The 15,473-nt window shown below is 45.8% G+C and overlaps 1 protein-coding gene across 1 annotated transcript in view; it reads left to right on the forward strand.

Annotated features, from left to right (window-relative positions):
- The window catches only part of LOC138764064 (vitellogenin-like), a 140,970-nt gene that overhangs the window by 121,569 nt on the left and 3,928 nt on the right, over positions 1 to 15,473 (forward strand). Inside the window, exons 30-31 of the mRNA XM_069939371.1 lie at positions 5,235 to 5,329; positions 13,269 to 13,428. Coding sequence (XP_069795472.1) covers positions 5,235 to 5,329; positions 13,269 to 13,428 — 255 coding nt within the window. The remainder of the gene's footprint in view (positions 1 to 5,234; positions 5,330 to 13,268; positions 13,429 to 15,473) is intronic.

Genomic DNA, 15,473 nt, shown 5'->3' on the forward strand with positions numbered 1-15,473 from the left:
TCTTTCATCACTTTCTGACCTGGTGAGGTATTTCCACAAGAAATCAATTTTTTCTGCCAACTGCTTAACAGCTTTGAAGCGGACAGTTAATCCAGCTCTAACATTGTCTCCCAAAATGGAAAACCCACACTTTCTGAAGCCGGCCTCTTCTATCATCTGTATCATCCATTTCCTCCAAGTTAGCATCAGGCGTGCTGTCATCGTGCGGCCTTGCCTTCTTCCACCTAACTCCTCAGCGTCTAAGGGAGAGTTTAATTTCTATCTTTAGGCTTGATGCCACAAATATGGCTTCATTCCATACGGATTTACAAGGACAGACAGCTCAAAAGGCAGACTCTCCGGCCTAAAACCGGACCTGGCCACCCTACTCCCCACAGCCGTATGCGGACTCTTTGGTTGTGGTGTTGGGGTGGGGGGGGGGAGTGGAGGGATTGATTTGCCCGAAATTTTACACAGATAAAAACACAAGTACCAAATTCTAATAAAAAGTATTTTCATCCATCAACGATCCACAGTTAGCACACAGCCACAGGCACAAACTGCATGGTCGTCCGCTCCACTGGAGCGAGTTCTCAGCAAGGTATCCAGACCAGAAAAATTGACATCAGGCAGGGCTGGTGCCAGACAATTTTGCACCCCAGGCAAAACCTTTTATTTTGCACACCTTTATATTTCTTTTAAGGTTATTTGGTGTAAGCAAAACAGTCATGTTAGGATAATATTTTTCTTACAGTCAGACTGAAACAAACAAAAAACAATCAAACTGCTCATAAAAGATTTTTGTGATCAGTGCTAAATACAAATGATTTATGTACAGGTCAGTAATTTTGCTTCCACCCACTGACCAATAGATAATAAAATATTGAAAAATTTATTGGTCAATACTTGGTAGCAAAATTATTGACCTAGAACCCCTTTACCGGACTCTCTTTACAAATTTAATATTCTTTACCAAGGAAAAGGGTCCCTCCCCCCACCTTTGCCTTGTTGATATTGTAAAGGGTCCTCCCTCTACCAGGGAGAGTAGGCCCCCTCAAAATTGTAAGCCACGCCAACTGGCCCATCTGATCCCCCTTCCCCTTGTTCTGGCCTCCGCCCGCCCCCTTCCCCCTGTTCTTGCCTCCCTCCCTTCTTTTCCCCTGTTCTGGGCTCCCTCCCCTGTTCTGGGCTCCCCTACTTCCCCGTCCTGGGCTTCTCCCCTCACCTTTCCCCGCTTCTGGGCTCCTCCCCCCCCCCTGTTCTGGGCTCCCCCCTTCCCCCTGTCCTGGGCTTCTCCCCTCACCTTTCTCCTGTTCTGGACTCCTCCTTCCCCCTGTTCTGGGCTCCCCCTTTCCCCTGTTCTGGGCTCCCCCCCCTTCGCATTCTTATGGGCTCCATCCCCTTCCCCCTGTTCTGGACTCCACCCTTCCCCCTGTTCTGGGCTTCCCTCCCCTGTAGATTCACAAACTAAATGTTGCTTCACTTGGAAGGACTGTTTGGGGCCCCAAATGTTGGTGAGAGAGGAGGAGTTGGCACAAGTGGAGCATCTCCTGCAGTTACAGGGGTAGGTGCCAAGGGGACGATTAGTGGGGAGGGAGGAATGAACAAGGGCGGAGTCCATGTGGAAGACAGAGAGGGGAGGAGAGGGAAGATTGTGAGTAGTAGAGGTGGAGGAAATGGCAGAGGAGGATGTGTAGGATGTGGAGGCTGGTGGGATGGTAGGTGAGGACAGCGGACCCAAACTGTCCCCTTCCATCACCAACCTCCTCCGGCTGGCAGAACACTCTTACCCTCAATAATCCTGTCCTTGTTGCATGTAGCGGGGTAGAGGGGGCCAGGGGAAATGTGCAGGTAATGGAGGATATAGAAACATAAAAACATAGAAAATAGATGTGTGAGTAGGCCATTTGGCCCTTCAAGCCTACACCGCCATTCATTTTGATCATGTCTGATCATCTACTCAGTCTCTCTCCATACCCCGATCCCCCTAGTCACAAGTACTAAATCTAACTCTCTCTTAAATATAGCTATGCAACCGGCCTCAATCACGTCCTGTGGCAGAGAATTCCATAAATTCACCACCCTCTGAGTGAAAAAATTCTTCCTCATCTCAGTCCTAAAGGACTTCCCCTTTATCCTTAAACTGTGACCCCTGGTTCTAGACTTGCTCAACATTGGGAACAATCTTCCTGCATCTAGCCTGTCAAATCCCTTAAGAAGGTATATAGGTGAAGGCCAAGTTGATGGTGGCAGAGGGAAAGCCACATTGTTTGAAGAAGGAGGACATCTCTGATAATCTGACATGGAAGTCCTCGTCCTGGGAGTGCAGATTTTTTTTTAATTTAGATGTACAGCACTGCCATAGGGGCCATTTTGGCCCTCAAGCCCATGCTGCCCAAATACACCCAAGTTATCTACAATCCCCAGTATTTTTTTTTGAAGGGTGGGAGTAAACCGGGGCTCTGGGGAAAATCCACGTGGGCATTGGGAGAATGTACAATCACCTTACCGACAGCATGAGATTCAAAGCCCGGTCCCAAATGCTGGTACTGTAACCAATTTGCGATACACCAACCATGCCATCCAACTGAGATGGAGGAATTGTGAGAAAGGAATGGAAACCTTACGGCACACATGTCAAACTCTGGCCCGCGGGCCAAATTTGGCCCGCGATATAATTATATTTGGCACGCAAGATCATATCAAAAATGTATTAGAGGTGGCCCGCTGGCCGCCGCGCCAGTAGAGCGCATGCACAGTAACCGCTGTGTCCCAGGGTGAGAGAGAGAGAGAAAAATCTGGTCCTTGAAAAGTAGTGGTGGGTGGTTTTATAAACACGCTGTCGTGTCCCCCCGCCCACCCCCCCACAGCAGCACGGCCTGGCCAGTGTCAGGGGAAGCCAAGGCCGCTTCCCAGCGCCTGGAACCCCAGTGGCACAGCGTTTCTTGGAGCTGCAGATGGAGTCGGGACACCGGAGGGAAGATTGGGGCTCCCCGCCGGGCGATGGGGGCGCCGGCCGCCGGCCGCCCTGCGCCTTCCCACCGGACCAGCGGCAGGTGCCCGGAGTACACGTGGAGAGCGAGGCTGGTCGGGCAGGTAGGGTGGAACCCCCCGCCAATCTCGGGAGTGGCGTGGGCTGGATCGGGATTAGCCACGCTCACCTGCTCCTCCACCGCTGACCGGGATCCCAGTGCGGTCCTGAGCGCGGAGACTGCCCTGGAAAGGTCCTGGGACACCGGCACAGAAAGAAAAAGGGGTCCGGGAGAAACTCAGCAGGTCAAGGGGGGTCCGGGAGAAATTCAGCAGGTCAAGGGGGGTCCGGGAGAAACTCAGCAGGTCAAAGGGGGATCCGGGAGAAACTCAGCAGGTCAAGGGAGGTCCGGGAGAAACTCAGCAGGTCAAGGGAGGTCCGGGAGAAACCCAGCAGGTCAAGGAAGGTCCGGGAGAAACTCAGCAGGTCAAGGGGGGTCCGGCAGAAACTCAGGGGGGGCCTGACCTCACCAAGACCGTTGCCCACTCCCCCTCCCTGCCGCAGGCCGACCCGCGATTCACGATGACGGGGCCCCTGATCCGCCGAGATACCGCCCTGCAGCGAGAGCCGATGCCCCAGCACAGTCGTTCTCCAACCCGATCGCCCGCAAACCCCGCCCTCCCGCACACAGGCCTGAGTAAGGATTATGAACTTTAATCTCAGGATAAAACGATCTTCCAATAGTTTCATGTCACAGTGATCAATATATTCCTGGTTAAAAATGGTCCTGCACCTGGATACAAGCTCATTAGGCATAAAACTTGAAAAGTGTGTAAATCAAAGGATATCTGTACCAATGGAAAAAGGGCATGGCAAATAACCCTGCTAGAGTTCATGCCCACAATCAGTCACCCATTGGATTGTTTCAGGAATCATGTTATTCTCCCACATTCTCAATAGCCCTCAGATTTTACTATTCGACAGCACACTGGCAACATTTGACAAATCCTCTATAGAGAAACATTATTTATTGAACATTTTATTTCTCATTTGTTAATGCTTCTGGAAAGAGTTTATCCTAAACTATTATTAAACATTTATTTTAGTAAGAAAAAGTTTAACATTACATATGTTGAAAGAAGAGAAAACATGCAGATGTTGTTGAAAATTTTCAATAAATATTTAGTTCGGCCCTCGACTTAGTCCAAGTTTTTAATTTTGGCCCTCCATGAATTTGAGTTTGACACCCCTGCCTTACAGGGAACAAAATGGGAAGAGGGGTAGTCGAGATAGCTGTGGAAGTTTTGGGTCGGTAGAAGATGACTGGAGAGTTTGTCTCCCAAGATGGAGATAGAGAGATTGAAGAAAGGCAGAGCCTTGCTCAAGATGGACCAAGTGAATTTAAGGCCGGGTGGATGTTGGCAGGAAAATGGGTGAAATCAATGAGCGTATCATGAGTGCATGAGACAGCACTAAAGAAGTCATCAATGGAGGAAGAGGTGAGGGGTGTTGCCTATGAAGACATTGATTTGCCCACGTAGCCAACAAAAAAGGAAGGCATAGTTGTGGCCCTTGCATTGGCTATCCCTTTGACCTGCGGAAAGTGGGATGAGTCAAAGGAGAAAGTATTGAGGCTGAGAGTGTTCTGCCAGCTGGAGGAGGTTGGTGATGGAAGGGGACATTTTGGGTCCGCTGTCCAGAAAGAAACAAAAGGCTTTAAAGCTTTTGGTATGGGGGATGGAGGTGTAAAGGGATTGGATGTCCATGATAAATATGCGGTGATTAAGTTCAGGGAAGTGGAAGCTGTAGAAGAGATGGAGGGTGTGTGAAGTGCCCGGATATAGATGGGAGGGAGCGGACATGGGGTGGCAAAGCAGAGTTGAGGTAAGCGGAAACCAATTTGGCGGGGCTGGAGCACGCCGACACAATGGGTCTGATGGGACAAGTGGGTTTGTGGATCTGAGGTAGCAGGTAGAAATGGGCGGTATGTGGGAGCGCACAGGCGTAAGAATAATGGGTGTGACGTAGGGAAAGAGAAGATTGTTGTGGAGTAAGTTTACATATGTCGGCCCAACCTCATGGGCCAAAAGGGTCTATAATGTGCTTCAATGTTCTGTGTTCTAGAAATGTCTATTTCTCCCTTGATTCCCATAACTCGAGCACATCAAAAGCAATGATTCATTTCAAAATCAAATTCACTTTTGTAAATTCAGTGTTGCTGCTCTTTGGATACAACCTGGGAAATCTGGAACAGTTTTTCTAATGTTGTCCTCGTTCTTCACAGAGTTCGTATCCATTGAACCGAGTGCCTTGGGGCTGAAGATAAAAGCCTCTGTACTTGGCCTTGAGAGTCTCTTCTTCGATGGCAAAATGATTAAGGTGCTAAGTATTTCCAGCTTAATCTATTTGTACGAAGGAAATAGAGCCATGCTTTTTATGCCCATGGTCTGCTGGTAACATCACTAACAAAGTGACAAATGTTAAACATAAGATTTGAAATAGGCTATTCAGCCCATTGAGTCTGCCCTGCCATTTAATCATGACCTGATCCATTTTTCTGCATCGCTCGACCTTCACCCCATAATTTTTGATGCCCCGGCTAATCAAGAAACTATCACTCAATGACCTGCCCTCCACAATCGCCTGTTACAAAAAACTCCACATATTTACCACCCTCTGGCTGAAGGAATTCTTCCACATCTCTGCACTAAGGGGAACCCTTCAATCCTGAGTTGTACCCGCTTGTCCTAGACTCTCCCACCATGGGAAGCAACCTTTCTAATCTACTCTTTCCACACCTTGCAACATACAAATTGTTTCATTCTCCTAAATTGCAATGAGTACAGGCCAAGAGCTGTGAAACGCTCTTCATATAATAATCCTTTCATTCCCATAATCATTCTTTTGAACCTCCTCTAAACCCTCCCCAAGATCAGGAAATCCTCTCTTAAATGAGGAGCCCAAATTTGCTCACAATACTCCAATTGAGGTTTCATCAGTGATTTATAAAGCCTCAATTTCACGTTCCTACTCTTACTGGTATATTCTATTCCTCTTGAAATGAATGCCAACATTGCCTTCTTAACTACAGACTCAACAAACAAGTTTACCTTCAGGGTATCCTGCGCAAGGACTCCCAGATCCCTTTGCAACTGGGTATTTTCAATTTCCTCCCCTAGTCTGCCCGTTTATTTTTTCTTCCAAAGTGCATGACCGTGCACTTTCCGACATTGTATTTCATTTACCCCTTCTCAGCCCATTCTCCTAATCTGTCTAAATCCTTCTGTGACCTCCCTGTTTCCTCAATGCTACCTGCTCCTCCATCTACCTTCGAATCATTTGGAAACTTGGCCGCAAAGCCACTCATTCTATAATTCAAATCATTAATATTCAACATAATAAAAGAAGCGACCCCATCACTGACCCCTGTGGGACACCACTGGCAACAGGAAGCCAACCAGAATATGATCCCTGTATTCCAATTCTCTGCTTCCTGCCAATCAGCCAAAGCTCTACCCACGCTAATAAGTTTCCTGTTAAACCGTGGGCTTTTATCTTATTAAGTGGCCTCATGTGCGACACCTTGTCAAAGGCCTTTTGAAAATACAAATTTACAACATCCACTGCATCACCCTTATCCAGCCTGCTTGTCACTCCTTCAAAGAATTCCAATAGATTTGTCAAGCCAGATTTTCCCTTACGGAAACCATTGATGTCATGTGCCTCCAAGTACTCCGTAACCTCACCCTTAGCAATTGACCCCAACACCTTCCCAACCACTGGTGTCAGGCTAACCAATCTATAATTTCCTTTCTGTGGCCTCCCTCCCTTCTTGAATAGTGGGGAGATATTTGTCATTTTTCAGTCCTCTGGGACCGTGCCAGAACCTATTGATTCCTGGAAGATCATTACCAATGGCCCCACAATCTCTACCGCTACTTCTCTGAGAACCCGAAGGTGCAATCATCTGGACCAGGAAACTTATCTGCCCTTAGATCATTCAGATTTTGGAGCACCTTCTCCCTTGAAATAGTTACTGTACTTGGTTCCCCTTCCCTGATACCCTTTGACATCTGGCACCATGCTAATGTCTTCCACACTAAAGACTGATGCAAAATACTTATTTAGTTCCTCTGGCATCCGCTTGTCTCCCATTATTATTTCTCCAGTGTCATTTTCTAGTGATCCGACATCTGCTCTCATCTCCCTTTTACTCTTTATATACCTGAAGCTTTTTGTATCCTCTTTTTGCTCCCTACTTTTGTACTAGAGATGACACTTTTCTTAATCTAATATATCCTAATTTCAAATTATCATCTTCCAAAGTGTGAGCTGCAATATCCCAAATTTCAATCCAACAAATCAAACTCTGTGGGTGTTACTTTATGTAGTTTTAATTTGTTGATAGGACAGGCAAACATTTTGCATTGCTTCGCAACCAAACTTCCATAATGGTGAATAACAATGTGTTTACTGCCCACCTCACTGACAAAAGGCAAAGGAGGAAAAACCCAACACCCAACCCCAACCCACCAATTTTCCCCTGCAACCGCTGCAACCGTGTCTGCCTGTCCCGCATCGGACTTGTCAGCCACAAACGAGCCTGCAGCTGATGTGGACATTTACCCCCTCCATAAATCTTCGTCCGCGAAGCCAAGCCAAAGAAAAAAGAGACTGCATAATGATACAGAGATATATCTAGATACAAGAACTTAGAGACACAATCAGTTCAAAGAAAAATATCTCGTGCTCATGCTTCCTTCACCTCTTGTAGAATAAGAACAAGGTGTTAGTCTGTGTGCATATTATGACATATTACATCAGAGTCCCTATGGTAACACTTCAAACGATAGTTCTCTTAAAGAGACAGGCACAAAATTAACTAAGTATCAAAAATACAAAGTGATAACCTTTACACCTACTTCATCTTTTCCCTCCTTTTAGGTTTTAGTTACCTTATTCAAAATTTTTTAAACTTCCTAACCCTCTATTTTTTTTTTGCTTCCTTGTATGCCTTCTCTTTTCCTTTCATGTTGGGTTTGACTTCCCTTATCAGCCACAGTTTGAATATTTCCTCTTTTTTGGTCTGTATTTATCCTGCACCTTCCTCATTTCTTGTAGAAACTCCATCTGTTGATCCTCCCCACTAGTTCCCCCTTCCAATCTACTTTGGCCAGTTTCTCCCTCATGCCACCGCAACTGCCACTAAATTAGTGACACATCTAACTTTAGTTTCTCCCGGTTAAATCTGAAATTGAACTTAATCATATTGTGATCACGGCCCCCTAATGGTTCTTTTACACTGAACTCTCTAATCACCACTGGTGCATTATACCATGCCCAATCCTCATGGGCTCATCAAGCTTACAAAAGAACGTAAGGTGCCAGAGACGAGCCCTGTGAATGTAACCCTCAGCAATAAGTACGCCTCTTTGAGCACTGTTGAGGGGGACATCAAGGTTAGGGGGAGTGACAGTGGCTGTGCCTCCGGCACGAGGTCAGCCCCTGTAGCTCAGAAAGGGAGGGAAAGGAAGAGGAGGGCAATTGTGGTAGGAGACTCCATAGTTAAGAGGACGGATAGGGGATTCTGCGGACGCAGCAAGGAGAACCGGATGGTGGTTTGCCTCCCTGGTGCCAGGGTCCGAGATGTTGCTGCTCGTGTCCCAGATATCCTAAAGTGGGAGGGACAGGAGCCAGAGGTCGTGGTACATGTAGGTACCAATGACATAGGGAGAATTAGAGAAGAGGTCCTAAAAAATGAGTACAGGCAGTTAGGTAGGGAGTTAAAAAGAAGGTCCGCAAAGGGGGTAATCTCTGGATTACTCCCTGTGCCACGTGACAGTGTGAATAGAAACAGAATGAGGTGGAGGATTAACACGTGGCTGAAGGGGTGGAGTAAGGGGCAGGGTTTTAAGTTTCTGGATAACTGGGACCTTTTTTGGGGGAGATGTGTCCTGTACAGTAAGGACGGGTTACACTTAAATCCCAGGGGGACCAGAATCCTGGCAGAGGTATTTGCTAGGGCTACTCAGGATCCTTTAAACTAGAATGGTTGGGGGGAGGGAACAAAATAGTACAGAGCAGTAAGGAGAAGGTTAGAATGCAAACAAAGAAAGTTTGTAGCAAGTATTTGAATATGGATGGGCAGGTGATAGAGAAGGGAAATGCTCTGGAAGAAGATGAAGGGCAATTGGCAGGAAAAGTAAATAATGTTGTTATTAAAGATGAGGGAAAACAGGGATTAAAAATTGGGAAATCTCTGAAATTCATATATTTTAATGCCAGGAGTATTGTAAAAAAGGTGGATGAGCTGAAGGTGTGGATTGATACTTGGAAGTATGATGTGGTAGCGATTAGTGAGACATGGTTGCAGGAGGGATGTGATTGGCAGCTGAATATCCCTAGGTTTCGTTGTTTTAGCTGTGATAGAGTCGGAGGGGCAAGAGGAGGTGGGGTTGCATTGCTTGTCAGGGAGAATATTACAGCGGTGCCGAGGAATGATAGATTAGAGGGCACATCCACGGAGGCTATTTGGGTGGAACTGAGGATTAGGAAAGGAGAGGTTACACTTGTAGGGGTGTATTAAAGACCACCCGGAGGGGACCGAGACCTAGAGGAGCAAATCTGTAGGGAGATAGTAGATATTTGTGATAAGCACAGGGTTGTAATTATGGGAGATTTTAATTTTCCACATATAGATTGGGAAACACATTCTGTGAAAGGACTGGATGGGTTAGAGTTTGTGAAATGTGTGCAAGATAGTTTTTTACAACAATATGTAGAGGTGCCGACCAGAGAAGGAGCAGTGTTAAATCTACTGTTGGCAAATGGGATGGGTCAAGTGACGGAGGTTAGTGTTGGCGAGCACTTCGGGTCCAGTGATCCTAATGCCATCAGCTTCAATGTCATTATGGAAAGAGAGAAGTCAGGGCCAAGGGTTGAGGCTTTTGATTGGGGAAAAGCTAGATTTGAGGAGATGCGAAAGGACTTGCAGGGTGTGCATTGGGACAATTTGTTTTATGGGCAGGATGTAGTAGAGAGATGGAAGTCTTTTAAAGATCAGATTTTGAGAGTGCAAAAGCTTTATGTTCCTGTTAGGTTAAAAGGAGGGGAAAAAGGTTGGAGAGAGCCGTGGTTTTCAAGGAATATTGGAAACTTGGTTCGAAGAAAAAGGGAGGCGTACATTAGATATAAGAAGCATGGAGTTAAGGAGATGTTTGAAAGATACATTGAATGTAAGAGGAATCTTAAGAGAGGAATTAGGAAAGCTAAAAGAAGGTACGAGAAAACTATGGCAAGCAGGGTGAAAACTAATCCGAAAGAGTTCTACAAATATGTTAATGGTAAGAGGAAAGCTAGAGACAAAATTGGTCCCTTAGAAAATCAGAGCGGAAAACTGTGTGTGGAGCCTAGAGAAATGGGGGAGATATTGAACAGTTTCTTTTCTTCGGTATTCACTAAGGAGAAGGATATTAGGAGATGTGAGATAAAAAAAAGCAAATTGGGTAAATATGGGGAATATAGAGATTACAAAAGGTGTAGTTTTAAGGCTTTTGAAGAATATAAAGGTGGATAAGTCTCCGGGACCAGACGGGATCTTCCCCAGGACATTGAGAGAAGTGAAGGAGGAAATAGCAGAGGCTCTGGCGGTAATTTTCCAAATGTCATTAGATATGGGGATAGTGCCGGAGGATTGGCGCATTGCGCATGTGGTTCCGTTATTTAAAAAGGGTTCAAGGAGGAAGCCTGGCAACTATCGGCCTGTAAGTTTGACGTCTGTGGTAGGTAAATTAATGGAGAAAATTCTTAGAGATAGTACTTATAAACATCTGGATAGACAGGGTCTGATCAGGAGCACTCTACATGGATTTGTGGGAGGAAGGTCATGTTTGACCAATCTGATTGAATTTTTTGAAGAGGTGACTAGGAATGTGGATGAGGGTAGCGCAGTGGATGTTGTCTATATGGACTTCAGTAAGGCCTTCGATAAGGTACCACATGGAAGGTTAGTTAGGAAGGTGCAGTCTTTAGGTATAAATTTTAAGATAGTCAAATGGATTGAACATTGGCTGAAAGGGAGAGGCCAGAGAGTGGTAGTGGATAATTGTCTGTCAGGTTGGAGGCCGGTGACCAGTGGTGTGCCTCAAGGATCTGTATTGGGCCCATTGTTGTTCGTTATATACATTAATGATCTAGATGATGGGGTGGTGAATTGGATTAGTAAATATGCAGACGATACTAAGATAGGTGGAATAGTGGATATTGAAGAAGGTTTTCAAGGATTGCAGAGGGATTTGGGCTGCTTAGAAAAGTGGGCTGAAAAATGGCAGATGGAATTTAATGCTGATAAGTGTGAGGTGCTTTATTTTGGTAAGAAGAATCAGAATAGGACATACGTGGTAAATGGGAGAGCATTGATGAATACAGAAGAGCAGAAAGATTTAGGAGTGACGGTACATCGTTCCCTGAAGGTAGAAACTCACGTGAATAGGGTGGTGAAGAAGTCTTTTAGTATGCTGGCCTTTATCAATCATTGCATGGAATATAGGAGTTGCGAGGTGATGTTGAGATTGTATAAGACGTTGGTGTGACCTAATTTGGAGTTCTGTGTGCAGTTCTGGTCGCCTAATTATAGGAAGGATATAAACAGAGTGGAGAGAGTGCAGAGAAGGTTTACCAGAATGTTACCTGGGTTTAAGCATCTAGAGTATAGGGAGAGATTGGACAGATTAGGTCTTTATTCTTTGGAGCGTAGAAGGTTGAGAGGGGATTTGATAGAAGTATTTAAGATTATGAAAGGGATAGACAGAGTGGATGTGGATAGACTATTTCCGTTAAGAGGAGGAAAGATTAAAACAAGAGGACATGAGCTAAGAATTAAGGGGCAGAGGTTTAGAGGTAACATGAGGGGGAAGTTCTTTACTCAGAGAGTGGTGGCCGTGTGGAATGAGCTTCCGGGAGAAATAGTGGCGGCGGAGTCAATTGTATTATTTAAGAAAAGGTTGGACAGGTCTATGGATGAGAAGAAGATGGAGGGTTATGGGCATTGTGCAGGGAGGTGGGACTAGAAAGGGGTGTTTGTTTCGGTGCGGACTAGAAGGGCCTAATGGCCTGTTTCCGTGCTGTAATTGTTATGTTATATGTTATGTTAACAAGATTCAGCTTGTTTTCAGCACGGTGGAAGCCGTTTCCTATCATCCAAATCCTTGCTGCTAAATTACACCCAAATTAACCTGCAACCCTGTACAGTTTGGAAGTTAGGAGAAAACCAGGGCACACAGGGAAAACCCACACAGACACAGGGAGAATGTACAAACTCCTGATTCAAACCCTGGTTGCAGGCTCTGTAATAGCGTCACACTAATGCAGGTGGATCAAAACCTAGGCTCTAAGTCCAATTGGGAAGGAGAATCACATTCTGCGTGGCCTACAGAGGATCAAGAAGCAGTTCACCAAAGACTTGAATCCACAAGACGCATATAAATAGCACAACGGGTGCCATTGATGCGATGGGCCGAAGTGCCTGTTTATGTATTGTACAACTTCATGACTCTGAAAGCACTGTGACTGTTGCAGGGTTTGAGGAACTGAGATCCAGGGAAAGGTTAAGTAGGTTACAAATTAATTCCCTGGTATCTCGGAGAATGATATAGGTCAGTGGTTCTAAACCTCTTTCTTTCCACTCACATATCACTTTAAGTCATCCCTCTGCCATCAGTGCTCCGTGTGTCAATCGTACCTCATTGACTCGTTATGTGCACGGTTTTCTAACTCCAAAGGAAATGGGTCAGACCATTTTTCTCAAGCAAAATATTTCAGTAACAATTGGGCCTAAAGCTGTGATTCTCAACCTTCCCTTCCCACCTTACTAATCACAGAGCACCAATGGCATAGGGATGACTTAAAGTGGGATGTGAGTGGATAGAAAAAAGGTTGAAAACCACTGATAGAGGTACACAAAATGATGAGGTTGAGTGAGACAAGAATGAGAGGACATGGGTTAAGGGTGAAAGGAGAAATGTTTAAAGGGAAAATTAGGAGGAACTTCCTCACGCAAAGAGTGGTGGGAGCGTGGAATGGGCTGCCGGCTGAAATGATAATTGCGGGCTCAACTTTAACATTTCAATAAAAATTGGATAGGAGAGGTATGGAGGCCTATAGTCTGGGTGCAGGTCAGTGGGACCAAGCAGAATACTAATTTAGAACAGTCTAGATGGGCTGATGGGGGCCTCTTTCTGTGCTGTTGTGTTCCATGGTTTGATGGGCAGCCAGAGTGGGGTGATTGAGCTTTTCTTTTCATTCTTCCTGTCAAAACCAGGTTGCCATGATGCCATGGATGGATGGGACCACATGTGGACTGTGTGGGCTCGGCCACTCTCAAGTGAGTCACGAATATCAGCAACCAAACAGGCGCAAAACCACGGATGTCCTCAAATTTGCGCACTCTTGGTTATTACCTGGAGAGAGATGCAACGACAGTAAGTTCACTGATGTAATCTTGTTCCAGTGAAGAACTGTTAACTTGAATTATTAACACTCTTTCTCTTTCCACTGACACTTCCTGTCCTCCAGACTACTCCCCACCTTATCTGCCATAAAACTATTTAAATATCCTTTAGGGCAGTGATTCTCAACCTTTTTCTTTCCACTCATATACCACTTTAAGTTATCCCTACACCATCGGAGCTCTGTGATTAATAAGGGATTGCTTAAGGTGGGATGTGGGTGAGAAGGGAAGGTTGAGAACCACTGCTCTAGAACCAATTATTACTAAAATATTTTGCTTGAGAAAAATTGTCATTGACCCATTTCCTTTGGAGTTCTGAAACCCTGCACATAACGAGTCAATGAGGTATGATTAAAACAGTGATTTTCAAAATTTTTCTTTTCACCCACATCCCACCTTAAGCAACCCCTTACTAATCGCAGAACATCAATGGCATAGGGATTACTTAAAGTTGGATGTGAGTGGAAAGATAAAGGTTGAGAATGACTACTTTAATATCTTTTTTTTTCTTTGGCTTGGCTTCGCGGACGAAGATTTATGGAGGGGGTAAAAAGTCCACGTCAGCTGCAGGCTCGTTTGTGGCTGACAAGTCCGATGCGGGACAGGCAGACACGATTGCAGCGGTTGCAGGGGAAAATTGGTTGGTTGGGGTTGGGTGTTGGGTTTTTCCTCCTTTGCCTTTTGTCAGTGAGGTAGGCTCTGCGGTCTTCTTCAAAGGAGGTTGCTGCCCGCCAAACTGTGAGGCGCCAAGATGCACGGTTTGAGGCGATATCAGCCCACTGGCAGTGGTCAATGTGGCAGGCACCAAGAGATTTCTTTAGGCAGTCCTTGTACCTTTTCTTTGGTGCACCTCTGTCACGGTGGCCAGTGGAGAGCTCGCCATATAACACGATCTTGGGAAGGCGATGGTCCTCCATTCTGGAGACGTGACCCATCCAGCTCAGCTGGATCTTCAGCAGCGTGGACTCGATGCTGTCGACCTCTGCCATCTCGAGTACTTCGACGTTAGGGATGTAGGCGCTCCAATGGATGTTGAGGATGGAGCGGAGACAACGCTGGTGGAAGCGTTCTAGGAGCCGTAGGTGGTGCCGGTAGAGGACCCATGATTCGGAGCCGAACAGGAGTGTGGGTATGACAACGGCTCTGTATACTCTTATCTTTGTGAGGTTTTTCAGTTGGTTGTTTTTCCAGACTCTTTTGTGTAGTCTTCCAAAGGCGCTATTTGCCTTGGCGAGTCTGTTGTCTATCTCATTGTCGATCCTTGCATCTGATGAAATGGTGCAGCCGAGATAGGTAAACTGGTTGACCGTTTTGAGTTTTGTGTGCCCGATGGAGATGTGGGGGGGGGCTGGTAGTCATGGTGGGGAGCTGGCTGATGGAGGACCTCAGTTTTCTTCAGGCTGACTTCCAGGCCAAACATTTTGGCAGTTTCCGCAAAGCAGGACGTCAAGCGCTGAAGAGCTGGCTCTGAATGGGCAACTAAAGCGGCATCGTCTGCAAAGAGTAGTTCACGGACAAGTTTCTCTTGTGTCTTGGTGTGTGCTTGCAGGCGCCTCAGATTGAAGAGACTGCCATCCGTGCGGTACCGGATGTAAACAGCGTCTTCATTGTTGGGGTCTTTCATGTAATATATTGTATATTTAAAATGTCACTATGTAAAATTTTTGAAAAAAAACAAATAAAATATTTAAATAAAAGGAGTCTGGTCCCATCGAGAGCCCCACTAAAAAGAAATCCAAAATTTCCAAAGCATTTCCTCCCCTCTTCCCATGCTATTGAGCATGGTGGTGTTGGCCACCAGAGCGCAGTTACTTGTACACTCCACGTGGAACTGCAGTGCTGGTCATTTTCACTGGTGTTTGTTACTGCTGTATCCACCCCACATAGTTCATATCCAATCACAGACATGCATCTCAGTCAGAACCCTCACCCCCACCCTGCAGAGGGGGGTTGGGGGGGTGAAATGAACTTCCAACAGAGGTGGTAGAAATGAGATCAATGTTAATATTTAAGGAA

This window comes from Narcine bancroftii, chromosome 5 (genome assembly GCF_036971445.1).
Source record: "Narcine bancroftii isolate sNarBan1 chromosome 5, sNarBan1.hap1, whole genome shotgun sequence".
Classification (NCBI taxonomy): domain Eukaryota; kingdom Metazoa; phylum Chordata; class Chondrichthyes; order Torpediniformes; family Narcinidae; genus Narcine; species Narcine bancroftii.